Source organism: Panicum virgatum, chromosome 2K, assembly GCF_016808335.1.
Source record: "Panicum virgatum strain AP13 chromosome 2K, P.virgatum_v5, whole genome shotgun sequence".
Taxonomy (NCBI): domain Eukaryota; kingdom Viridiplantae; phylum Streptophyta; class Magnoliopsida; order Poales; family Poaceae; genus Panicum; species Panicum virgatum.
In genome coordinates this window covers 27,624,568-27,650,084 of record NC_053137.1, presented here as the reverse complement: position 1 = coordinate 27,650,084, position 25,517 = coordinate 27,624,568, and the positions used below count along the sequence as shown (strand labels likewise).

At 49.2% G+C, this 25,517-nt stretch overlaps 2 protein-coding genes across 2 annotated transcripts; one reads left to right on the top strand and one right to left on the bottom strand.

Annotated features, from left to right (window-relative positions):
* The first annotated feature begins 2,773 nt into the window (after positions 1-2,773).
* On the top strand, positions 2,774-11,675 carry LOC120672925 (CBS domain-containing protein CBSX1, chloroplastic-like). Its single transcript, XM_039953557.1, has 8 exons — positions 2,774-3,208; positions 4,593-4,680; positions 4,770-4,834; positions 5,033-5,081; positions 5,478-5,536; positions 5,963-6,136; positions 6,252-6,358; positions 11,475-11,675. The coding sequence occupies exons 1-7, from the start codon at positions 3,044-3,046 to the stop codon at positions 6,324-6,326; spliced, it is 675 nt and encodes a 224-aa protein (XP_039809491.1). The 5' UTR covers positions 2,774-3,043; the 3' UTR covers positions 6,327-6,358; positions 11,475-11,675.
* Positions 11,676-12,096: 421 nt separating this feature from the next.
* LOC120695216 (60S ribosomal protein L22-like) lies at positions 12,097-12,850 on the bottom strand. Its single transcript, XM_039978511.1, has 2 exons — positions 12,614-12,850; positions 12,097-12,471 (listed from the first exon to the last, which is right to left on the bottom strand). Exons 1-2 carry the CDS (start codon positions 12,848-12,850, stop codon positions 12,097-12,099), a joined length of 612 nt encoding a protein of 203 aa, XP_039834445.1.
* Positions 12,851-25,517: the final 12,667 nt, after the last annotated feature.

Here is a 25,517-nt window from a genome sequence, read left to right as displayed (position 1 = left end):
TTGTATGGTCTCCAGCAACCTCAATTGACCCGGCCTTAGGGGTATATATAGGCAGCCCAAGCAAATATAGCCATTGGAGAAAAGCTGCCAGAAAAACACTTAACGCCGGTTAATCTGACGTACCTCCAAAGCCATCACCGGTTCAACCGGTGTATGTAAACTGCCCACTTGAAAACTAGCCGTTGTAATCAACCGGTGTATCGTCGGTTTAACCGATGTATCGTCAGTTTAACCGGTGAGTGTAACTTCTTAACGTTCCAAGAAAAATCACCTCTCTGGACAACTGAACCGTTGAGATTGACCGGTGCATCATCGGTTCAACCGGTGTATGTATTTTCCTCGGTCTTCATCTGTCAATGCACCGACGTATGCAATTTCTTTAGCGTCGGTTAATCCGGTGTAAAACCCTAGCCTGCAGACCTTCTCTGTGATTGCACCGGTGAGTTTATTTTGCCCTACGTCGGTTTAACCGATGATAGCAAAATGCCTCAATCCTTGTCCCTTGGACCGAAGAGCTTTCAGGGCACTGCCTATCTTCTCTTTGTCATCACTTGAACCTAAAAGCCTGGGAAAGTTCATCTTAACAATCATATTAGTCCAAGTGTTGTGTGTGTCATCAATCGCCAACACATTATATTGAAATATGGCATGAGAGGCCATTTTCGCTACACCGACCTCAGCTGCCCATCCTCAGCCTGCGTCGCCACACCCTGCCCTCGTCCGCGCACCCCCGGCGTGGGGAGAAGGGAGGAGCGACAGTCGGCATGGGGAGAGCCGTTGCTGCTGCCGCCTCCCGTTGTTCAACATCTTCACCTGTCCCATCACCTCCGCTAGCGTGGCCCTCTACCCGAATCTCTATGAGCCGCGCGGGCAGAGAGCCAGGCGCAGCGCGAGGTCGTCCATGCGACGCCGTCCCCGCAGGTCGTCCACGCTGCGCCGTCTCAGGTGCTCCGCTGCCGCTGCCTCGGCTTCGGCACGGCGCGAATCTGCTCTTGCCTCGAACGCATTGGGGCTGGACGGCGGCGGATCGGAGCCGGACGGCGGTGGATGGGCTCCAAGCTCCGGCGGCGCGGCGCGGGTCCTCCCTGCTCTTCCTCCCCCCTCCTTCTTCACCAGCATTTCTAGAGCTTGCCGGCCTCCCTCCGCGGCGCGGTCGCGGCGGCGAGCTGCAGCGGCGAGCTTCACCCTTTCACGCGCGGCGGTGTGGATCTGCGGCGGCACCGGGCCTTCCCCTCTTTCCCTCCCTCCCCCATTCCCCTGCGGACGGAGCTCGGGCGGTGCGGGTCGGGTGGCGGCGGCGAGCGGCGTCCAGCGGCGGGTGGTGGCGGTGTGCAGGCTGCGCGCGGCCGCTGCCCCTTTTTCTGCGGGCGCGAGGAGGCTCGGGCCGGCGGCTAGCAGGGGGTGCCCTCGGCCAGTGGCCGCGAGGAGCGGGCCGTGGGGTGGCTGTTGATCGCCAGATCGACGGCCACGATTTTTTTCGATGATGTGGCACGAGGTGGTGCCCTGTTTTGGTGCGCAAATCGTATTTAGAGATATCTCAACCAGCTCCCTCCCACTTCTTCGCACCACAGCAAGACCATCATCCTCCGCCCAAAAAGAAAAGGGTTAATTGGATCCATGCCATTACAATTTTCCGAGTTCTCTGATCTACCATTACAATTCACATATTCCGAACAATGCCATTACAATTCTTCTCTTCTCTGAGGCATGCCATTTTATACGTATTTGATGCCCTCAGACCCACCTGTTGACTATCGTATTTTCGTATCGCTTGAAATGCCCCTGCTACCAACTAACTAATGTGTGGGACCCACATGCCATCTTCTTCCTCCCTCAACTCCTCTCTGCCCCTCCCCTTCACTAACGCCGGTGACTCCTCCCCTTCCCTCCCATCTGCGGCGGCGTGACGCAGCCGTGCGAGCGGCGCAGAGGTGCAGCACAGCGGCGCTGGCCCCGCCCCTACCTCCGTGGTCGCTGCCGCTGCAGACTTGGGAGTCCCGCGCACTCTGGCCCGACAGGGAGGAGGGAGACTGGGAACAGGGGTGGAGGCGTGGCACAGCGGCGCCGGCTCGGCCTCGAAGGGGCTGCGCGCGCGCGGACCAGGTGCGGAGGCGTGGTCGCCGCCGGTGGATGCGGGGCCCGAGGGGAAGATTGCCAGGGGAACTCCGTGCTGGAGAACGTCGCCTCCGGGCGGCCGATGCTGGCGTGGCCCGTGATGGCGGAGCAGGCCGCAAATGCGAAGCACGTGGAGGAAATCCTCGGCGCCGGCGTCCGCGCGGGGGTGAAGGCCGGCGCGGGCCTCGCAGGCGCGGCGCGGAACGCGGCCAAGTGGCGCGCGCGCGGAGCAGTGGCGGCGGCGCGGCACGACGGAGCTGGGGTAGCGCGCACGCGTCACATCGTCAAACGTGCGGAGCAGGGTGCCGGCGCGTTTGGTCCACGACGGTGCGATCACGGAGCAGGGGAGGCACAGAGGTGTGGCATGATGACGAGCAGAGGAGAGGAGGGGAGAAAAAAGGTAAGAGGAAGGGGATGACAGGTGGGGCCGGCTTTATGTGAGTGGGGAGAGAATCAACAGGGGCATTTTGGTCTATACGGTAATATGGACACTTGCACGTGGGTCCGAGGACATCAAATACGTATAAAATGGCATGCCTCATAGAAGAGAAGAATTGTAATGACATCGTTCGGAATAGGTGAATTGTAATGACAGATCGGAGAATTCGAAAAATTGTAATGTCATGGATCCAATTAACCCAAAACAAAAATAGAGACCATCATCATCCTTTCAGTTCCCCATCCCCCGCCGTCTCGAGTCCTTGCGGCTGCGCTCCCCCTCTCGTCTTGCGCGGTCACGCCGCCGTCGGCCGCATCGGAGCCGACTCCGCCCCAGCCGCGCGCGGCAACCAGCCACCCAGCAGAGCGCGCATAGCCCCCAGTGAATCCATCGGCAGCCTTCTCACCATCAGACCGCGACCATCCGCCGTCCAGCCTCGCTCCGCCCGAATCGACCACCCAATCCCCTCGCCGCACGCACGGCGGCGCCATGGACGCCACGCTGCTGCTCTCCGCCGTCGACGCCACCTTCGCTGCCCGGCGACGCCCTTGTACGCCCGCGCGCCGCCCGGGGCGGGTTGTGCCAGGCCTGCGTCCGGCGCCCTGCAGGTCCGTCCACGCGCGAGCCACCGCAGCGGCTGCGCCAGCTGCCGGGGTGAGGACGGCTATCGAGTTTCGTTTGATTTTTTTTTTCTTTTCCTCCTCCACCGTTGCTTTGCTTTTACTTTTCTGTGAAATTACGTTGGTTAAGAGGAATTAATGGTATGTTGGTACCCACACTTGTTTAGAATAGTACTCCACACTTAACCATGTTCTAACTGTGACTTGACGGAAATGTCATAGAAAGGAATTGAAATTTCAAGCAATGGCAGTCAGGGGAAGTGAGAAATTTCGATGGCATTGAGGGGATCCACATAAATTCTACTATTTTAGTGGCATGGAGGGAATTTTCTCTTGTTTTAATTATGCTTTATACCAGTCCCTTTCCTGCCAATACTCTCTCAAGAATGAATTGGAGGTTTTTCTTCCTCAAAATGGAAAAAGAAGTGAACAGTTACGCCCGCTGAAATAACTTTGTAAGAGCATCTCCAAGAGTACTCTATTTCTCTTCCCCATCCTTGTCTTTTTGGAAAAAGGTAAAAAACCACTCTCCAATAATTCCCCATCCTAATTCCCTATCTCCTAACAATTGGCAAATTGAATTCTCTTATGCGTAAAAATACGCACGCCTCCGTCGCTCCCCATCGCCCCTCCCTCGTGACTTTTATTGTCGCGCCGTCTTCTTCCCCGCGCCATCCCTCCTTCACGCCATGGATCCAGTCCATTCTTTTGGTTTTACTCACGTTCTAGGATTTAGGGTTTAGTTTATGTGGTTGCCGCCGCCGCCGTTGCCTTGTCTGCAATGGAAGGCGCCCGCCACCACTTCTTCCTGCACCGATTTCAACCGCAACGGTGCATCACCGGCGCAAGTAAGAGGTAAAACGGAATCCTCTCGTCGTCCTCTTTCTTTTCCCCCAAATTTTAAGCCCTCTCGTGCCCTAAATCACAGGCAATCTGACTTGCAAGAAGCTCCTGTCTGCTAGCCATGTCCACCAACCATGGAAGTTTCTCATGGAATTATCCTTGTGGGGCCATAACTTCTCATTTTTGGAGTAAAAATAAGGAACTATTGGAGATGGACTCTTTTTTGCCTTCCCATACCTATTTGGGGAGTTGGCAAACAATAAGTTTTGAAAAGAAAATATTAGGAACTCTTGGAGACGCTCTAACAGGCTAACAGCACCTTTGTATTACAAAAATGTTCCTTTAGATTAGTATAGGATGGTGTCCCAGACCCAAATTTGAAAGGTAAACAGAGAAACATGCACTAACAAGAGTCGTTCTGGTGCTATTCACACTCCTGTCATTCACATGCCACTTTCAGCAAGCGCGCACACATCTAGTGTTCGTATATCAAGTCAATTGTTCTCCTTAGTATCAAATATATATATTGGTTTATACATCAGTTTTGTGCTGATGATATCTGCATCCTCGTTCAGCAAAGCAATGCAGTCTACACGGTTGGTGACTTCATGACGAGGAAGGAAAATCTCCATGTTGCCAAACCTACGACATCAGTTGATGAAGGTACCTCTCCTTCCCAGTGCGATGCATGTGCTTGTTTTTTGCATTGTAATTTCTGAAGTTGCTCGCTTCTGCTGTTTCTTTGTGCGCAGCCCTCGAGCTGTTGGTGCAGCACAGGATTTCTGGCTTCCCTGTGGTTGACGACAATTGGAAGCTGGTTAGTTTTATGCTAAATCTTTTCCCCCAACTGTCATATAGATTTATTTTAGAGTATTCTTTTTGTGATATTCTGTTGTTTGGAACCGCAAACGCTTAGTTCACTTTCCTCTGGTAACTTGAAATACACCGATAAGCTTGGTTATTATTACATTGTTATCTTTGATATCAATTATATTTCCAATTTTTGCACCCACAGGTTGGGGTCGTCTCAGATTATGATCTGTTAGCACTGGACTCAATGTTAGGTATTCCTGATTCTCTCGAACTTTGAATCCTGTTCTTAGAAAGAATTCATATTACACCATCTGTTTAGAACTGCGCAAATATCAAGTACTCCCTCCGTTCCAAATTGTAGGTCATTTTGACAAATCTAAATACATAGCTTTTTGCTATGCACCTAGATAAATGCTATGTCTAGATGCATAGCAAAAACTATGTATCTAGATTTGACAAAACAACCTACAATTTGGAATGGAGGAAGTATTTTTCATGACCATCTTTAGTATATTTCATATAGCACTTGAATTGTATCCTTTCTTTATTACTTTATTGTCATGAAATTCATCTTTATATATGTTTTATGCATAGTATCTGATACAATTCATTATCTGTTATTTTATTATGTTTATCTTATGATTTAGGAAATGGACTTCCTGATACAGATACAAACATGTTCCCTGATGTGGAAAGTACTTGGAAGGTATCCTTCATCTTATGTATAGCCTGAATATTGATTGAATTATTCATTTTGGCTAGATCTACTATTTGAAAATATTATTTTTACACATATCTTTATTTATCCTGGCCTTTTTAACTCCCACCTATTGAGATGAAATGCTCTGCTTCAATATTGAGGTAGTTTTTCTTAATGGAAAATTTATATGGTGAGAAAAGCAGCTCCTCCTTAGACCACATCAGACTCTGAACCACATTTTTGTACATCAGGAATACTCAACCAGTCTGGCTTAAAAAATATATTTCTGTATCAGTTAAGAGGAGGAATACATGCTCCACTGTTTCTACTACCGGATTATTTATCTCATTAGCTTTCACTACTTTTATGAATGAATTTGTGGTCATCTCTTCGCGATAAACTGTTTTTAAACTCATAATCACTGCTCTACAGACATTCCGTGAGATCCAGAGACTACTAAGCAAAACTAATGGCAAAGTCATTGGTGATGTTATGACTTCTTCGCCCCTTGTGGTGCGTGAAAATACTAATCTGGATGCGGCTACAAGGTTGCTACTTGAAACCAAGTACCGGAGATTACCTGTAGTTGATAGCACGGGGAAACTTGTAAGTGGCTCTATCCTTGCAATTCCTGTTCATTTCTCAGTAGGTCAATACCCGTATTAGCAGAACATTTTGAGCATTTTTGTGTGTAAACATAGTGAAATTTCAATTCCTTAAGGTTGGGATGATAACAAGGGGAAACGTCGTTGGAGCTGCTCTTGAAATAAAGAAGAAATCTGAAGAAGGTGCTTGAATCGCAGTGCCTTTGGCATTCAATTCATTGATGCTTCGTTTGGATTTCAATGTCTCTTAAAGAAGGCATTCAGCTGGAGGAATTGAATTGGGCTTGAATACCAAATCCAAGCTGCATTCGAAATGGTCTGCAATGCCAATGTTGTTGTTTGGATGTGCTTGTAATTAGTAGCTAGAATCAAAGGCTGGAATGCAATTCCAATTCTTGTTTGGATGTACAACACATGGAATTGTGAATGTTGAAAGGTTTGAACATTATAAAATTTGTTCCTATATGAGACCATATTATCGACAAGTACGTAGTATATGTAAACACAAAAGAAGCAAGAAAAATAATTTTCATGTTCCGAAAATATTCTGAAAAATACGTGAAAACAGCAAGAATATTTAAAAATAAGATGACACTACTAGCATAAATATTGATAACAAGAGCCATTTTTGAGGCAATAACATGACATCAATATATTTCATGTCTCTTACAAGTAGTAGCAACAGATTCAACCATAGTAATAGAAGATAATAGGACAAATTCCAACTTTGTGTCCATCATAGCAGCAACAAACTAATTAGGATAGCAAATCTAGGCATTACATAACAACCATGCAGAACCGCACTCAGTTGGAATTCTTCTCATTCAACATCAAGAGCCATTCCTTCCTCATGTCCATGGGGAGTTCCATAAGTGCTTGGAACAAGCGCTCATTAAGGATCAGCTTTCCATAAGATTTGAGCATGTCACATCTATCCAAATCTGGTATCATTTGAAGTGCAGCAAGGATTTCAGCAGGAGGAGTTACTTGGGGCATTGGTAATGGCTCAGTGGACTTCAAAGCATCATTGAATGAGGTTTTCATATCTCCAAGCATGCAAAGAATTGCATCACCAGTTCGCTGCCTCTTTGGGGGCAAATTTGGGGATGCATCACCATCTTGTTCAGGTGAATCTTGAGCATCCTCAGCACCTGTCCTGGCACCTTGACCATTGGCATGATCAGTTGAGTAAATGGTGCAGATTGCATCCCAATTCTTCACTACTTTGGTCTTGTAACAAATTGCTGCCTTGTTCCCTGCATAACATACACCACAAACTCAGTCAAGTTGTTATACTTTTTAATAGAAAGTAATCATGGTTTAGACGTGCATGTACTTACCTCCACATATCTATTCCAAACGTCATCACTATCCATTAACAGCTTATTATTGTCCCAATCCCAACCAAATCCACTCTGAGAAAGGATCTTGCTAATGATCTCATAGTGCTTGTCAAAAGTTTTGCACCTTGATGTTATGTTATCCTTTGTGATCTCCACATTACACTTGTCACGCACATTCTTTATAGCAGCATTGTAGACATGTGGCTTCCATCCATTTTGGGCATGATCACCATTGTTGTGATGCTCCACAAGGACAACCAACAATGCACTGTCCATCTCATCTGTCCAGGTGAGGTAAACTCTCTTCCCCTTTGGTGCAGACATGATGCTATCCAAAAAAATACCACAAATAATTTACAGAAGTTAGTTAAGATAGTATCATATAATATTGATTTCTTTTCCAAGATGATGCATGTACAAAAGCTAACAAAAGGCACCACCAACTATCTGTCCCACACAGCAAAGAAAAGGCAGCTATGCTATCACACATCAACCTATTCCAAGGCAAGTTCACCATGCCTCAAAAGGTACTCAGCAAACATATCATTAGCTAGCTCCTCCCTAAAGGCATTCCATTCAGGACTGACTTCAACACTTGTAATTGAGTTAGCATCATCTACTGGCTCAATTGGCATAGCTGCTAGTTCAGCGTCGACTTCTTGCAATAATAGATCATCCATCCGATGTTGTCTATCCCTTGCAAAGTTGTGTAACACACAACAAGCATTAATAATTGGAATCTGCAATAATATTAGTTAGCTGTCAGCAATTGCCATTCAAATTGATTTTATTCGACAACATATGCCCATATGTACACATGTTACCTGATCATGTATTCTAAAGAAACTTTGTGTACGTAGGACAGCCCATTTTTTCTTCCACAAACCAAAAGTTCTCTCTACAACATTTCTAGCACGAGAATGACGCAAGTTATACAACTCTTTGGGAGTTTTGGGTTGTTGACTTGAAACCCATTCTTTCAAGTGGTACCGAGTGGACCTGAATGGAGCTAGAAATCCAGGTCCATTTGTGTAACCAGCATCCACTAAATAATATTTTCCTATTGTCAAGTAACTGAGTTAGTTAACAAGCAAATAAAGAAAGTAATTGCCAAGACAAAGAGTCGTACCCTGAGGTACAACAAATGCATCTTGGCGACTCATTGCATCGCGTAGAACTCTGGAGTCAGAGGCTGAACCCTCCCAGCCAGGTAATACATACAAAAATTTCATGTTCCAATCAACCACACCTAGCATGTTAGTGCTGATTTGTTGCTTTCTGTTCCTGTATCTGCCTTGGTCAGCCACAGCTACACATACATCAACATGACACCCATCTAGTGCTCCAAGTGCATTGCCAAACCATTTCCATTTATAATCATCAGGTGGTTGAACAGAAGGATCAGGAAGCTTAATAAATTCTGTACTTATAGATAGAATGGCTGTCAACACATCATTAAAGTGCCTACTAATAGTCTCTAAAGACCGCTTGTAAGTGCCACGCAGCAACCTCATTTTTAAACCATGTCCAACTACTAGCAGAACATAGCAACCTTTTCTTCCACACTAACATAAACACTGTCACGAAGGCCACATTTCTCACACAATATGATGCACAGGCCATGAAAGTTTCTTTTAGTCAATCGCAAGTTATCATAGCATGTAACTTCAGATCCATCATACATTTCTTTGAGCAAATACTTCCTAATATTGTGATCTCATCGTCACTAAAGCATCCTAACTCCCTTGGTCTCCTCTGCTCGCTAAGATATGCAAACCCAAGAAGAACTGACTAAAAATATAATTCTGTCAACACAATCCTTCTCTTGTTTCTTCTTTTATTTTCTTCAATTATATAAGAAACCAAATCATGATCTGACATGGTATAACTACAATTCACATGCATCATTTGTAAGAAAAAAATTCTAACACAGTCACACAAACACCATGCCATACAATGAAAACACATCCATTAGTAGGGATCGTGTACCTTCAATTGGCCTCAACAGCAACCAAAACAAGAGAAGCAACCTGAAAAAACAACACAGAACAGAGGATTAGGCTAGAAATCCCAACAAAATCTGATGGCTGCCCGCTCGCAGCTCGCGTCCCGTGCCCTCTCCGGTGCCCCGCCTGCTCTCCTGCTTGCCTGGCCCCACCTGCTCGCATGCTTGCCACGGCCCGCGCGCCGCAGCACCGCGCTACCTAAGGATGGCAACGGGTCGGGTTCGGTTCGGGTGGAGTGTCCGGGCACCCAAAACCGAAACCTGAACTTAAAACCCGAACCCGAACCCGACCCGAACTCCATTTCGGGTACAAATTCATACCCAAAACCGAAACCCGCGGATACCCAAAACCCGACAGATAATCCGAAACCCAAATTTATTTACAAACCAGCAATAGCATTTCCATGTTTCCAGCAGATAACAAACAGTAAAAAATGGACAACAGAGTTGAAATTATTACAACATTCAAACATTCCAGCAACAAAAAGTGGACAGCTACAATCAAACATTCCAGCAAGACGCAGATTGGGATCCACTTGAAGCACTAGGAGCTGACATCGCTCCCTTCCTGTCAAATGCAAAAAGGAGAAAACATACATGGATTTGGGAGATGATGCATGAAATTTGAGATCCAAGAAAGGGCTATGCCGCCATACCTCCTAGCCTGCTTGATTCGTGGTCGTGGGGTAAGGGCGGAGCACAAACAGGAGGGACCGAGGTCGTGGCTCGCGAGTGGAGGGAAGTCGGTGTGCGGGGTGCGTCCGGCCTCCACGCCTGACTGCGGCTGCGGCAGCGCGGCCTTCGTTCGTGCGGTAGCTGGGGTCCTACTCCTGCGCGGCGCGGCCGTGGGCCACCGTCCGTGTGGGGCGGCCGCCGGGCGGGTGGGGCCCTATGAGGGGGCGCCGCGTCGAGCCGCCGAGGAGCTAGCCGAGGATCCGCCGTCCGCCGAGGATCCGCCGTCCGCCAAGGATCCGCCGAGGGCCGAGGCCCCTGAGTGGGGGCGTCGAGTCGAGCTGCCGAGGATCCGTCGATGTGCTCGTGCGGCGGCTGCTGGGCCCTGGACGGGCGCCTGGCTTGACGAGGCGGGGGGCGGGGGTGCGGCCGGGCGGCGATGCGGCGTGCGGCGCGGTGTGGGAGCTGGACTGCGAGTCTACGGGCTGCGGGGGCGGGGGCTGGGGCGGGATGGTGGGTTGGACTGAGAAGTGTGTTATTATATATCTAGGGTTTTAAGTGGGCTTCTATTGTGCTAAATCTTTTCGGGCCTCCAATGGAGCTCCGCGGGTCAATTATGAAATCCGCCCCAAACCCGAAATATTTTGGGTACCCGAAACCGCAAATCCGCGGATGAAAATCAGAACCCGAACCCGAAACCCGCAAACCCGAAACCCGCGGATACCCGCCCCGAACCCGATCCGCTGCCATCTTTAGCGCTGCCTCCCATGCCCGCGCACCAGGGCCCGCGCGCCGCAGCACCGCGTGTCGAGTGGCCGGCCTCTGGCGGCGTCAAGTGGCCGGGGGCGGCGGGATCTGGGGAGGGGAGCAGATGCCTCTGCAGCGCCACGGGATCTGGGGAGGGGAGCAGGCGCCTCTACAAGTGCCTCTGCAGTGCCTCTGCAGCGCCACGAGAGGACGGGGAGGATGGCTGGAGATGCAAGAGGATGAGGAGGAGGGAGGAACCTGTAGCGCGGCTGCCGTCGACTTGCTCCAGTCGTCCCTTCCGTTCCCCTCGAGAGGCAGTAGCTTTTGTTTTTCATGAGCGCGAACGAAGGGGTACGCGCGGTGGGAGGGAGAAAGACTCGATTCCTGCCAAATTCGGGGCGGGAAGGCTCGGTATTGTAGGCGGGCTCCCGCAAGGGTGGCCAAATGTCTCGTGGCATTGTTGTCCGATTCCAAGGGCTGATATCGAGACCATCCAAACAGCCGAATTCGAGCCCATCTAATGCCAATGCCTGATTCTGGACCTCAATGTCAACATCCAAACACTACCTGAGACATTTATTGGTGGAAAGTAATTACGATTGTATACGCTGAGAGTTCTACTTGAACACTAATAGATGGATATGGTGTTGGATTAAGATTAATATAAGTTGCAAAGGGCTTTGATATAATCTGGTGAAAAGTAATTGTGATTGTATACACTGAGAGTTCTACTCGAACACCAATAGATGGATAAGGACTTGGTTCCCTCTCAATATCAGGTAGTCCTAGTGTAGCGGTGTATAGGACGTTGTTTCACGGTTTCTATAAACTTTGTATTCCTGAACATTTCTTATTGTTGGAGTATATTGAGCCCATGTATAGAGGCCCATCTAGAGGCCCATTTATAGGATCTATATACCCACCCTTCTAGGGTTTGGAGGAATACAAGCCACTATTCTCTCCTATTCCCTCTCTGACATGGTATCAGCTAGCTTAGGGTTCCTCTAGCCGCCGCCGCCATGGCTGGTTGGCGCCGGCGCCGCCGGCCCCATCCCTCTCCTCTTTGCCTCCTCTTTCCACTACTGGAGCCGTCGCCGCCTCCGCCAGGGACCCTGGGACGCGCTGCCGCATGGATCCCGCAGCCTGGGACCCTGGGACGCGCTGCCGCGCAGATCCCGGGGCCGCCCTCGCCTGCTAGCCGCCGGTGCCCGCCGGCCCCTCTGCAGCGGCCGCCGCCTGGTCTCCTTCCTTTGTTTCCGCCGCCTGGTCGGCCACTGCCTGGCCGGCCGCTCCTTCCCGTGCTGGCACCGCCGCCTGGCGCCCTCCTGCCGCCGCCTTTGTCGCGGCCGCGGACGCGGGGGCCTCTACAGCCACCGCCAGACCCGCTGTGCCGGCTACCGCCTCCTCTGCCGCGCTCGTCCTGGCCCCACTGTCGGATCCCGCCACAGACGCCACCGCTGCTGAAGCCCTGCGGCGCGCGGGGGGCGCGGGGGCCGGGGACGCCCGCCGCCACTGCTGCCCTGCAGCGCGCGGTGGGCGCTGCAGCCGCTGCTGCGGCAGGGATTCCCCCTGCAGGCGCAGCAGGGGCCCTTCCCATTGGCGTGTGGGCCCTCGGCGCGGGCGCTCCTCCTCCTTCCTACCACGAGCTGGGCATGCCCCCCATGGACGCTCCAAGCGCCGCCTCCCTCACCGCCGCGCACACCGCGCAGGCCGTCGCGCCCGCCGCGTACGCCGCGCAGGTCGTCGCGCCCAGGGACCCCGTGCGGGCCGCTGCCTTCCTCGCTGCCGCGCGCGCTGCCGCGCAGGATGCCTCCCCCGGCGCGTGGCTGCCCCAGGGCGCTGCTGCTGCCCCGGCCACCGGATCCACCTTTCTCGGGGACCCTGGCGCCGGCCCTGCTGCCCGACTTCCCATGCACGCGCCCGCGCTCACGACGGCCACGCTGGCCATGGCGTGCGTGCCTGCGCCCGCGCCCGCGTGGCCTGCTTTCGGTATGCCGCCCGCGGTCACACCGTTCTGTTCCCCGCCTGCTCCGCCCTGCCAGCAGCCGACCTAGCCTGGGGGGTGGGACTAGGCCGCACTGGCACAGTCCTTCAGTGCCATGGGGCGGACGCCACCGGTCCGCACCGAGTGGATCGCCGACTCGGGTGCCTCTTTCCACACCACCCCTGATGCCGGTATCCTCACTTCTGTCCGACCCCACACCCCTCTTGTCCTTCTTCCATCATGGTTGGTGACGGGTCTTGCCTTCCTGTCACCGCCGTGGGTTCTGCTCCTGGCTCCTTTCGTCTTCCCAATATCCTTGTTGCTCCGCAGATGGTTCATAACCTTCTTTCCATTCGTCAGTTCACAGCTGACAATTCTTGTTCTATCGAGTTTGATTCTTCTGGCCTCACTGTAAAGGATTCGGCCTCCCGGCGGCCGCTACTCCGGTGTGACAGCACGGGGCCCCTTTACACCCTTCGTCTTCCTTCTTCCGCTGCACCACTCTCGCCTTCTTCTTCGCCCTAGCCGTCTTGGTCTGCCGCTTTTGCCGTGACACCGTCTTCCACCACCTGGCACTGCTGTCTTGGTCACCCTGGCCGCGACATTCTGGCTCAGCTCAGTCGTAGTGCCGATGTTCCTAGTACTAGGGCTCCTACTGAGCCCCTCTGCCATGCGTGCCAGCTCGGTCGTCATGTTCGGCTCCCTTTTTCTTCAACTTCTTCGCATGCGACGCATGCATTTGACCTTGTTCACTGTGACCTATGGACCTCTCCTGTACTTAGCCTTTCTGGTTATAAGTACTATCTGGTGGTGGTCGATGACTTCTCGCACTACTCTTGGACGTTTCCTTTGCGCGCCAAGTCTGAGACCTTCCCCACACTCCTCCACTACTTTGCCTGGGTGTCCACTCAGTTCAGCCACACCGTTAAGGCCGTCCAGTGTGACAACGGGCGGGAGTTCGACAACTCCACCTCCCATTTTTTCTTCCTCTCTCGGGGTGTTCAGCTGCGCATGTCTTGTCCGTATACCTCTCCTCAAAACAGCAAGGCTGAGTGGATGATTCGCACGACGAACGACGTCGTGCGCACCCTTCTGATCCAGGCTTCTCTTCCCCCACGCTTCTGGGCTGAGAGCCTCCACATCGCCACCTACTTGCTCAACCGTCTTCCGTCCACTGCTTCTCCTGCTCCCACTCCACACCACGCTCTTTTCGGTACCCCTCCTCGCTACGACCACCTTCGGGTCTTCGGGTGTGCGTGTTATCCTAACACCACCGCCACTGCTCCTCACAAGCTAGAGCCCCGCTCGACTCGTTGTGTGTTCCTTGGTTACTCCCCTGACCACAAGGGGTACCGATGCTTTGACCTCACCTCTCGCCGCGTCCTGATCTCCCGACATGTCGTCTTTGACGAGTAGGATTTCCCCTACACCTCCTCCACACTTTCTCCTGACCCCGAGCTGGAGTCCTTGTTTCCGACTGCCTCGGTGGTTCAGCCACCTTTACCTATCTTTCCTTTCCTTGCAGGTTTTCCCGGCACACCGGCACCGCTGCCGGTGATCCCTGCTGCGCCACGCGCGGCCCCTGTGCCTGCGGTTGTGCCACGTGCGGCCCCCAGACCTCCGGTCGTGCCGCGCGCGGACCCGGTGTCTCCCGCTGCGCCACACGCGGCCCCGGTGCCTTCCCCTGCACCTGCGCGATACGCTCAGCCGGTGCAGGTGTACCGGCGTCGCTCGGCGCCGACCCCGATGCCGCAGCGGTACGCTGAGCCGGTGCAGGTGTACCGGCGTCGTTCGGCGTCGACACCGGCACCGCCTCCTGCTCTGGAGGCTCCTGCAACGCTGACAACGGAGCCGCCGCCGCCGACGCCGCCTCCTTTGGCTCCCTCTCGAGCCGAGCCAGAGGTGTACCACCCGCCAGTTATCCATCGGGATCCTCGGCATATCCATCCCATGGTGACTCGGCGGATGGCGTCTCAGGCCACGACTCTCTCCGCCACCGAGGTAGAGCCGCGGGTCTCTCTGGTACCCTCCTCTGTCCACGATGCCTTGGCGGATCCTCAGTGGCATCGCGCAATGGTTCTTGCCAACCACATGTGGGACCTCGTGCCGCGTCCGTCTGGTTGCAATGTGGTGACTGGCAAGTGGATCTGGACGCATAAGCGTCGGGCTGATGGCACACTGGAGCGTTACAAGACTCGCTGGGTTCTCCGGGGGTTCACTCAGCGGCCTGATGTGGACTATTATGAGACCTTCAGCCCAGTCATGAAGCCCGCTACGGTGCACATGGTCCTCTCGCTTGCGCTCTCGCGCTCCTGGCCTGTGCACTAGCTAGACGTGAAGAATGTGTTTCTTCATGGCACTCTCTCAGAGACTGTATACTGCTCTCAGCCAACGGGATTTGTGGACTCGAGTCGTTCGGATATGGTCTGCCGGCTCAACAAGTCTCTCTATGGACTGAAGCAGGCTCCTCGGGCTTGGTAATCTCGGTTTGCCACATTCTTGCTGACATTGAGGTTCACCGAGGCCAAGTCCGACACGTCTCTCTTCGTCTACCGCTGTGGGGATGAGGCTGCATATCTGCTGCTATATGTCGATGACATTGTACTCACTGCCTCCAGTCAGCAGTTGCTTCAGAGTGTCATCTCCTCTCTGCAGCAGGAGTTCGCTATGAAGGATCTCGGTCAGCTCCACCACTTCTTGGGCGTCACTGTTGAGCCTTGCCCGTCTGGTCTTCTCCTTCACCAGCGGCAGTACGCACTCGATATTCTGGAGCGGGCTGGGATGACTGATTGCAAGCCCTGCTCCACTCCTATCGACACTCAGGCGAAGCTGTCTGCCTGGGTGATCCGGTGCCTGATCCCGGTGCCTACCATAGTCTGGCCGGCGCTTTGCAATACCTCACCTTCACCAGGCCGGACCTCACCTAAGCTGTTCAGCAGGTCTGTCTCCATATGCATGATCCCCTGGAGTCACACCTTGCTTCACTGAAGCGTCTCCTCCGGTACGTTCGTGGCACTGTGGACCTCGGCCTGGTGCTTCACCGCTCGTCCTCTGCTGAGCTGGTGGTCTACACCGACGTTGACTGGGCTGGCTGCCCGGACACTCGTTGATCCACTTCCGGTTACACCATCTTCCTGGGCGGCAACCTAGTCTCTTGGTCGTCCAAGCGGCAGCCGGTTGTCTCCCGCTCCAGTGCCGAGGCGGAGTACTGGGCTGTAGCTAACGGCGTGGCGGAGGCATCCTGGCTACGAAAGCTCTTGGCGGAGCTCCACAGCCCGCTCGCCAAGAGCACGCTCATCTACTGCGATAACGTCAGCGCCGTGTATCTCTCCACCAACCCCGTCCAGCATCAGCGGACGAAGCACGTGGAGATCGACCTACACTTCGTGCATGACAGAGTCGCAATCGGCGATGTTCGGGTACTCCATGTCCCGACCACCTCCCAGTTTGCTGACATCTTCACCAAGGGGCTGCCCTCCTCGACCTTCTCGGAGTTTCGATCCAGCCTCAACGTAGCCGGTGGCTAGTTGTGGCTGCGGGGGGGGGGGGGGGGTATTTGCCCTTTGTACTCTATTTGTACTCTCATCTTGTCAAGTCTTCAACACCGCTGCGTCGGTAGTTCAGACTACGGGGGGTGTTAGCTTTCTTGTTATCCAGTCTTGAACACCGTTGCGCCGGTAGTTCAGACTGCGGGGGGGGGGGGGGGTGTTGGAGTATATTGAGCCCATGTATAGAGGCCCATGTATAGGATCTATATATACCCACCCTTCTACGGTTTGGAGGAATACAAGCCACTATTCTCTCCTATTCCCTCTCTGACACTTATTGATTTATATAGTGAAATCTAGAGCTTGTGATATGAGGAGAACCTTGGATTGAGATAAATATTTCTGAATTGTGTTATGATTTCATCATGTCCTTGTTAGGAAATTTGTTTCATCCCCATGCAGACCAGCCTAAAGTAAGTATACCCTCTTGTTTACATAGTAGTTATATTATATTGGGCATAACTGCATAAGAACAAAGAAGACAGGTAAAATGATCATCTTAGGCTTTGTTTAGATGCAAAAAATTTACTCTGTAAATGTAAAATCGGATATGCCGGCACACACTTGAAGTATTAAACGTGAAATAATCACAAAATAAATTATGGGTTCTATCCGTAAACTATGAGAAAAATCTAATGAGCCTAATTAATCTATCCGTAGAGCATGTGCTACTGTAGTAATTTAGTGTTTAATTAGACTCATTAGATTCATCTCGTAATTTATGAGCAAACTATTCCCTCCATCCTAAATTATTAGTCATTTTGGCTTTTATAGATATGGTGTTTGCTATGCATCTACATGTCTAAGTGCATAGCAAAGGCTATGAATCTAGGAAAGTCAAAACGATTAATAATTTGGGACTGAGTAGTATGTAATTAGTTTTTTATTTCATAGATTTAAAACTCCATGCATGTGTCTCACACATTTGATGTGATAGTTTTGGAATTTTGAATTTTGCATCTAAACAAGGTGTTACTCTCAATGGGTGTTTGGATAATTAATGGTGGATGTAAGAGCATCTTCAAGAGCTCTTCTATTTGCCTTTCCTTAGCTAAAGAAAGAAAACAATCCAAAAAAAAACGCATCCAACAGAAACTGGATCTGGCTCGCATCCTTCGGCGCTAGCTATCGGCGCCCCTCCATTGGGTACTTTTGCCTAGGGCCGCCCGCTAGCCATCGCCCTCCTCCCAAGATTGTGGAACCCCAAATGCTCTATGACACGTTGTACTCCAATACTCGATTGATTTCAGACCAGATCAAAACAGGATTGATAAACGAATTGCTTCAGTGCTGTACAGATCAATCTCCTATGCCAAACCAAGGTTGAAACACACATACATGAAAACTGTAGGGAAACGAGAACGCTACGCTAGCAAAAATTCCTAATTCTATCGCATTCACCAAGGATCTCATGTAAGCGAATGATCATGGATTGTTACCCCTCGACGTGCAGTACAACGGAAGATGCGTTGGAGTAGACTTGTCCAACATAGTCGCACGTCGATGTAGAAGAGGTAGTCGATCATGTCACGAACGGATCGTCTCCTCCTTGCCGATCAGTGCCACAACAGCAGCAGCGCCTCCAAGGAGTCCACACATATGGGAGAAGGAAACGCCGTGCGCCGATGTGCTAGCACCACACACAAGGCTGGAGGACAGCAGCAGCCAGAAGGAGGGAGGGCGGCTAGGGTTTGGGCGTAGCAAGGGTGGCGGCGCCCCTAGCCCCTCCCACGTATATATAGAGTCTGCTAATGGGCCTCTACCATATAGGCCCATTAGTAACCCTAATCGCTTATGGATCAATATCCATATGAGCCTTTAATCAACACTATTATGATTGCCTCTTGGGCATATCACCAACAATCTCCCACTTGCACTAGAGACAATCATCTAGCCAAGCTTTCCATCTCTCCCGTTATTAGGAGGGGCAAATTCCATCTTGATCCGCACACATCCCATTCCATGTTTCATGAAACACTCGAAAACTGCTTTTATAGCTACCCAGATATGGAGTAGTGTTTGGCAGCATCAAAGTGCACCACTATGCACACAGAGAAACAATGACGATCTCAGGTCTAAGGATCTAGTAGGTGTATCTCTCGAGACCAATTGATGGCACATATAGAATAACAATCCCAGCAGCATCTCGGAGTGAGTCAATCTAACACCATGTTCACTAACATGTGTCCAAATCATTAATTTGATATCTCTATATCCATGATTCATGAAATGTAATCATCAATTAATCCTTGTGCTAGTCGTTGTATCATTATCGTCCCACATAATGATGTAGACTAGAGACCATTTAGAACAACATAACAATGTACAAAGAGTTTCACGGACAAGTCACATACTTGACAATCAATGTAAAGTAGTTACTCAAGGAACTGTTGGTATTTCTTAACTCTTACAGAGAAGTCCGCAAGGGCACGAACATACCATTGTAGCACTTCACCTAGGAGTATTCAGGGTATCATATTTTCCACGAGGAACGGGTGTGCAACTGTCTTCTAGCTAGATTACCCTGAAGAAGATAAGAGATAGAGAGACCTTAGGATAGTGTGGTTCTGGTCTAAGGATGGGTTTAAGAGAAGATACACTTATGTTTTCACTCGCTCACTTCAGGCACCGGTCTGACCCTGGTTTGCCAAGGAATATCCGGTATTGCTCTATGTCGAACCCAGGCAGGGTGGGAGTGCACTAACCACGTGGACTGTCTCCGTAGCGGACAGACAGGGCTATCACCACCTGCCGTCTACCCCACAATACCAGCTGAGCTCGAGACAAACAAAGGTAATCTGAGGCCCAGACACCACGCCTATGCCTTCTACTACTACTCTAGAGTCGCGTAGGGTTATCCCGTCTATATCAGGGGCCCTCTTCTAGAGTATCTGCTACGAGAACGGACAATGAACCCGCGAATGAATGAGAACAAAATAATAACTTTACTATAACTCACCGAATAGAAGAACCTGGATATGTACTCCAAACGAACTATATTCGTAGAGGTACAAAGCCGAAGAGACGCCGACATGTCCGGCTCTTCTCCAAACTCCTTCCTCACACACTCCCTAGGCTAAGGATACAAGTGGGAGCCTCTCTACTCTACTCCTCCACAAGTGTGATGGATGAAATGGATGGTGGAATGGTGGGGGGAGGAATGAATGGATGGTGAATGAATGAAAGAGGGGGAGGAGAGGGGCCCCTTATATAGTGGTGGAGGTGCCATGGGGGAGTGGAGATCCTAGGAATATTCCCCCTTGATCCTCATCTAGCATGGAAACCTTATCTCCCCGGGATAAGGATGAGTAGGGGCTACTCCAATCCAAGTTGCACCTAGACATACGCCTGTCCAGGTTCGGCCGACCCCAGGTGGTGCTGCCCCGGGTCCACCTTCCTATGGGTGACTGACAGGTGGGCCCTGAGCCTTATCCTCAGGTGCATCTTGCGTGGCGCGCCCGTTTCCTCCGATTTGTGGGCCCTCCTTGTAAGTGGCATATCTGGGTAGCAGTATTTTGTGCATTACATCGTGTGTTCTCCTGTGTTTTCCCTGCTTTGTAGATGTGGGTGCCTACAGATGACAATTCACCTTAGTTACAAGCCCTATACCTAAGTTTGGTGATTATTTATTCTGAAAAGCTGTAGGAGTTGATAGTTGATTTTAGCACTTAAGGACCGTCAACAAGACCCCCACACTTAGCCCTTTGCTCGTCCTCGAGTAAAGTTTAAAGGACTAAGGTGGTTTCCACTCTTTGAACATAACCTGCATACAAGTTATTCCAAGCTTCTTCCAGTTTGTTGTGAACTTTTGAGTAGCTACCATGCTTTCTTGGGTAATTGAAGAACGGAATGAAGTAGACTTCAGGTTCCTGGCACTTCCTACTCAGAAACTTGGGTTTTTATTTTTGAAAACTAAAGCGTGGTCTTGCTTCTCAAATTATTCTCTCGAATCACTCTTTTTGTTTTAGAACCTCACCAAGGCAAAGTTGTTTCCTTCTTTTTTTTTCTACCATCTAATCAAGCTTATGTGGAGCTCAGGGTAGGGATAAAGTGGCATGTTTGCTTTGCTTATGTTATTGAGTCAAAAACAAGATCCAAGCAGAAATGAGTCATACAACCTAATCAAGAGGTGCAAGTGTGTGGAATATATATATTTTTGGATAGTGGATGAACTCCTTTGCATGATCTATCTCTCTCCTTGTATTTTCTTGGACATGGGCTATATACATATTTTGTTTTCTTCTTCTCTGTTTTTTTCTTTTGACATGCCTTGTGGGCATGTGGCATATCTTCTTTGGGTATGCATCTTTTCTCTTTCCTTCACACCTTTTTTTTTCTGACATGCCTTTTGGGCATGTGGCATACCTTCTTTGGGTATGCATCTTTTATTTCTTTTTTTGTATAGCCTATATCCTTGATGGTAACCTTGGAGAGAGAGTCATGATAGAACTTGGAGTTTTATTGGATGGAAATGCTTTGCTGTCTTCCAGTTCAGAAGTGGATGTGTACGTGATCTTGATCATGAGAGTATGACAAGTCTCTAACAAGGGTCAAATAATTTGACAAAACTCAAAGCAAAGTCAAATTGCATATGAGGGTTTGATCATGAAAATCTAACTTTTGGCCTTGGTAGGAATTTTCAATTTGAGGAGACAAGCCATGTCATTTTTTATATATTTTTGAAAAGAAATCCCAAGTACTTTGCAAGGAAGAGCATGGTTCCATTCATCTAGTCATATCTCATTCGTCAATTACTTAGATAGCATGGGTTCCCTATAATAATGATTGTTCACAAGAACCAGAGAGAATGCAAGGAATAAAGAGTATGCAAATTTATTCATGAAAGCGCATGGAGTGCAAGGCCCTTCTTTGCATTGTGCTTTGGAGTTGAAATTTTAGATTAGAATTTATTTGAATAGGGACGTGTGAGTCTAGGAGAGCAAACCAGCGTGATGGATGAAGAAGGGCTATACAGGCCTCCTTAGGAGTTTGGCAGGCCTCGGGGGCCCGGCAAACCCTTTAGTTGGCCTGCTAGGTCTTGTCTCGGGCATGTTGCTTGGAGCTGGTCTATCGGTGTTGTGCAACATGTTGGGGGAGAGATCTCAAGTGAGTTTTGCTCCTTGTGCTTTTGAGAGATCTCCCCCACACTTATTCTTGTACCTACTTTTATTCAATAAAAGAACAAAATCTGGAAACAAACAAGGACTCTGCCAGTTGTAAACACCGGGGAGTCTAAACTTTTATTGAACAAGCCTAAATTTCTTTTATTTTGCTTTTTTAGTTATATTCTATTTTTTTATTTTATTGCTTCTATGTTTTTTTCATGGCATGCTAGGCGTGATGGGTAACTTAGCAGGGTGGAAGCATGACTTGAGGATGCATGAGTTATGGGATTACATACCTGGAAGAACTTACCTAGCATGAACGATAATGCAATAGTTAAGCTTCATGAAGCAAAGCTTTGCACTTTGTTCTGCTTAGTTCCTCGTGCACATGTCCTCCATGGAAGTAGGGAGTGTTGTATGAATATTTTTTTGTTGCATGCTACTCCTTTGTCGTTTTGTTTTTATTCCCTACAAAAGGTTAGTAGACAACAAATACTCGAGGCATGTTTAAAGAAGTTTTGAATGGATTTCATCTTTGCCTTGAGATTAGTTGTTCACATCCATGCTTTAAGGGAAATCAGATTTGGAGGTTCAAAAGCCGTGGATCCCAGATTGCTTGCCATTATTTTATTTCATCATTTTTTCAAGAGAGAGATATACTTTTTTTCAAAGGGTATTTATTGTTGTTCACCAAATTTTGATATTTTTAGCAAAACTCAAACAAGGCTGGGATAAGACTGCTTGAACATAACGGGGCATTTTGGCAAAATAGTTACATTGCACCTTGAAAGGTGATTTGTGCCTCCTTTGAATGTTGTGTTTGTTTTTTTCTTTTGAAGTACATCTCGAGCCTTGATTTACCTCCAGTACGAATTTAGCTTCAGGACTTCCCATCTGTTTGAAATCTTCCCTGCAGGGGTTAGTCCGCAGTATATATACATCCAATGCCTATGAAAGTATGAACTCTGGCAGTTCATTAATCAAACTTGACACGAAGTCTCATTTGATCAAAGATCTCAAGCACTAGGCTAAAACCAGAGCATACCAAAAAAATAGGCAAAGGTTGCATGCATTTTGTAAAATCATGCTATGTTCAAAAGGAGATAAATATGAGTGATGGATTGATGAACATTGACTTACCTTAGCACATACCTGAGCGTACTTACCAGCAGCATATATAGATGGAAGTCTTGGAGTTGCTGCAGTGGTGGCATGGTCGCATATGGTTGTTGACGATTCCACCTTTTGATGTGATCTGAAGTGGAGGAGGGCACTCAGACCATCCCAACTCAGGCGAACAATCAAGGTCAGGTCGTATACACGGCTAGTGTGTAGAAACCATGAACCTCGGTGGCATGATCCGGAGGCACAATGCTTTGGGATTAGAGGTGCAAAGTACGTCCCCTTTCTTTGCATATGAGCATGTGCCAAACAAGGTGGAGTAGCAAAGCCCCGGATCGTAAGGGGAACATTCCTCTTCTTGCGTGCGTTGGGGCTGCTAGCGACGCTATGCAAAGTTGGCAGTGGATGAGAGTTATGGGAAGGCTTTGCAAGCGCGTGAGAGCAAGGTTGGGTGGAGCCAGGTGGTGAAATGTTTTTTTTTCCGCTAAAATGTAATGCCACAGCTTGAAGGCGTGCACACAAGACAGCATTTGATAGGCTTAGAGCTAGTTGGCTCACTCTCACTCCCTTCCTTTCTCACTCCCCTTTTTTTTATATATACCCTCTTTTTTTCTCTCTTTCTTTTTCTCTTTTTTTTCTTTTTTTCTTCACTCACTCTTTTTTTCATCTTTTTTTTCCATCTCTTTTTTTTTATTTTTTTCTTTACAAGAGTAGGCTAATACCAGCCTTGGTACGGATGGATCTTTATTGCGGGGTGATTACCAATCTCCCCCACACTTGGATTGTGTCATACGACACTAAATCAAGTGTGCGGTGTTGGTGTCTCCTTCAGAGCATGCTCCATCGCAGATGTACCAAAGTGTTGATGCAGCCCCCATGTTTTCGGTTATCGTATGTCCCCTGTTCTTCTCAATCTTAACCTGCGTTGGTTAGGGCCGAGAATACCCGAAGGTGCATACTAAACTGAAAACATGTTCATGATTATTATTATAAAGAAGGAATTTTTTTTGTATTTATTATATATATATTTTTTGATAATCCGGGCTGTCTCCCGGCATCGTTTCGTTTAAGGTCACGAGCTTGACCATGGGGGCTTCTTCCTGCAGCTATCAATTGGTGATGTAACCCCCGCCTTCACCACCATTCGTCGATTGTGCTTAAGCTGCAAGGTTAGTGCGATAGCGCAGCCAAAAATTTACAATGCTTATGATAAACAAAGGTGTCTACAACCATCCTTCTAAACATTTTACTAGAGAGAGCAAGGAGGTTGCAAGTCGCGAAAGAATTTGTGGTGCAACATGTGGCTGACTCTAGAGGGGTGCTAAAACAGCATGGTGGTGGTGTTTCTAGGATAAAGCTACCATGCTCATCTATAAAATCATTCCCTTCAAACTCCAGAGTCAGTGCCTCACTGGTTTCCCTCGCCCAACGGTTTTCTGTCTCAAGAGGTTCATCATGGAAGATCAAGGTTGTATCATGATCGAGAACATCACGATGTGGGCTAGTGGGACGAGGCTTGAACTCGATCAAGGATGATGAGGTTTGCACCGTCATCTTGAGCATGTTCTACTTGGGAAAAGGCTTCGCCGAAGGATTTTCTAAGAAAGGTGTGGCAGAAGTCATTTTCCCAAATTTCTCGAATAGGCTCCCTAGAGTTGTATGGTGAAGGTTGTCCGGAGGGCAGCCTATGAGAAGATCAAAATTGAGGACATCAAAGATGTGAAAGTCAAGGTGACCTCAATTTTGTCTATAGTAATTGGCACCGCACTTGCGACCCCTCAGCACTCAAGAATGTGTCCAAAGGGACAACTTTCTAAGAATTTGCCGGATGGCGCTAGCGAAACACTACCTAAGAGAGAGTGTGCCATGTGCCATGGCATGATATTACACTCCATGTTGGGGATAAGTTGGGCTTCTACGGTGATTCCCTGTATGGAGCATGGAATGGTCGTGGAGGGTGACTCAATCCAAACTGCTTCGAAAAAGTCTATTCTGCTATTTGACAATTCCTCCCTGATGTCCTATTTCAGAAATGCTTCACCGAGAGGATCAGGTGGAGAAGCAATGTTTGGAGAGATCAACGGTGATGCAAGCATCATCTCTTCGAATAGGTTGTGGTCGTCATGATGCTCCACCTTTGGAATTTCTGGGTAGGTGATAGGAGGAGTGAAAGCAGTATCCCCGGAATCATGATTGAGGCTCCCATGCGATGATTTTTCTCAGAGAATGTTTTCTAAAGGGGAGCCTATAAGAAGATCAAAATCGATGATTGGGTAGACATGGAAGTCTAAGCGAACCTCGATTTTGTCTACCTTGACCAGCACTGCCCGTGCGATCCCTCGACATTCAAAGAATAGTCCTGAAGGACTTAGAAAGAGTTTGTCGGTCGGGTCTAGAGGCATGCTTCCTATGAAGGTGTCTTTGAGGAATTCGGACATGATGCAAGCCTCAGCAGTGGGGTCATGAAGGGCTTCTATGGCAGTTCCTCTTATTGAACAAGAAATGGTTGTGGAGGGTGAGCTAATTCGAAATGCTTCAGAAGAGCGTTTCATTCCCTCCAACTATTCCTCGTTGATGGATTTTCTGGGAAAAGAAAGGGATGCCGTAGGTCTCCTATCACAAAGGTAACTCGAGGTGTTTGTAAGGATTTCATAAAGATAATCCTCGAGTTGGGAAGAGAACTTCGAAGGTTGAATTTCTTCTTCCTTCGATGTTCGTGGTTCGGGAGAGGGCTCAACAGACGAATCTAGGGATGTGGAAGGTGAAAGGTTGGATTCGGATGATGAGGGGCTCTCATGGTGCGACTGGGACTCGTGCTGGGGCTCGTAAGGATAGGAAAGAAGAGAAGAGTTTCTT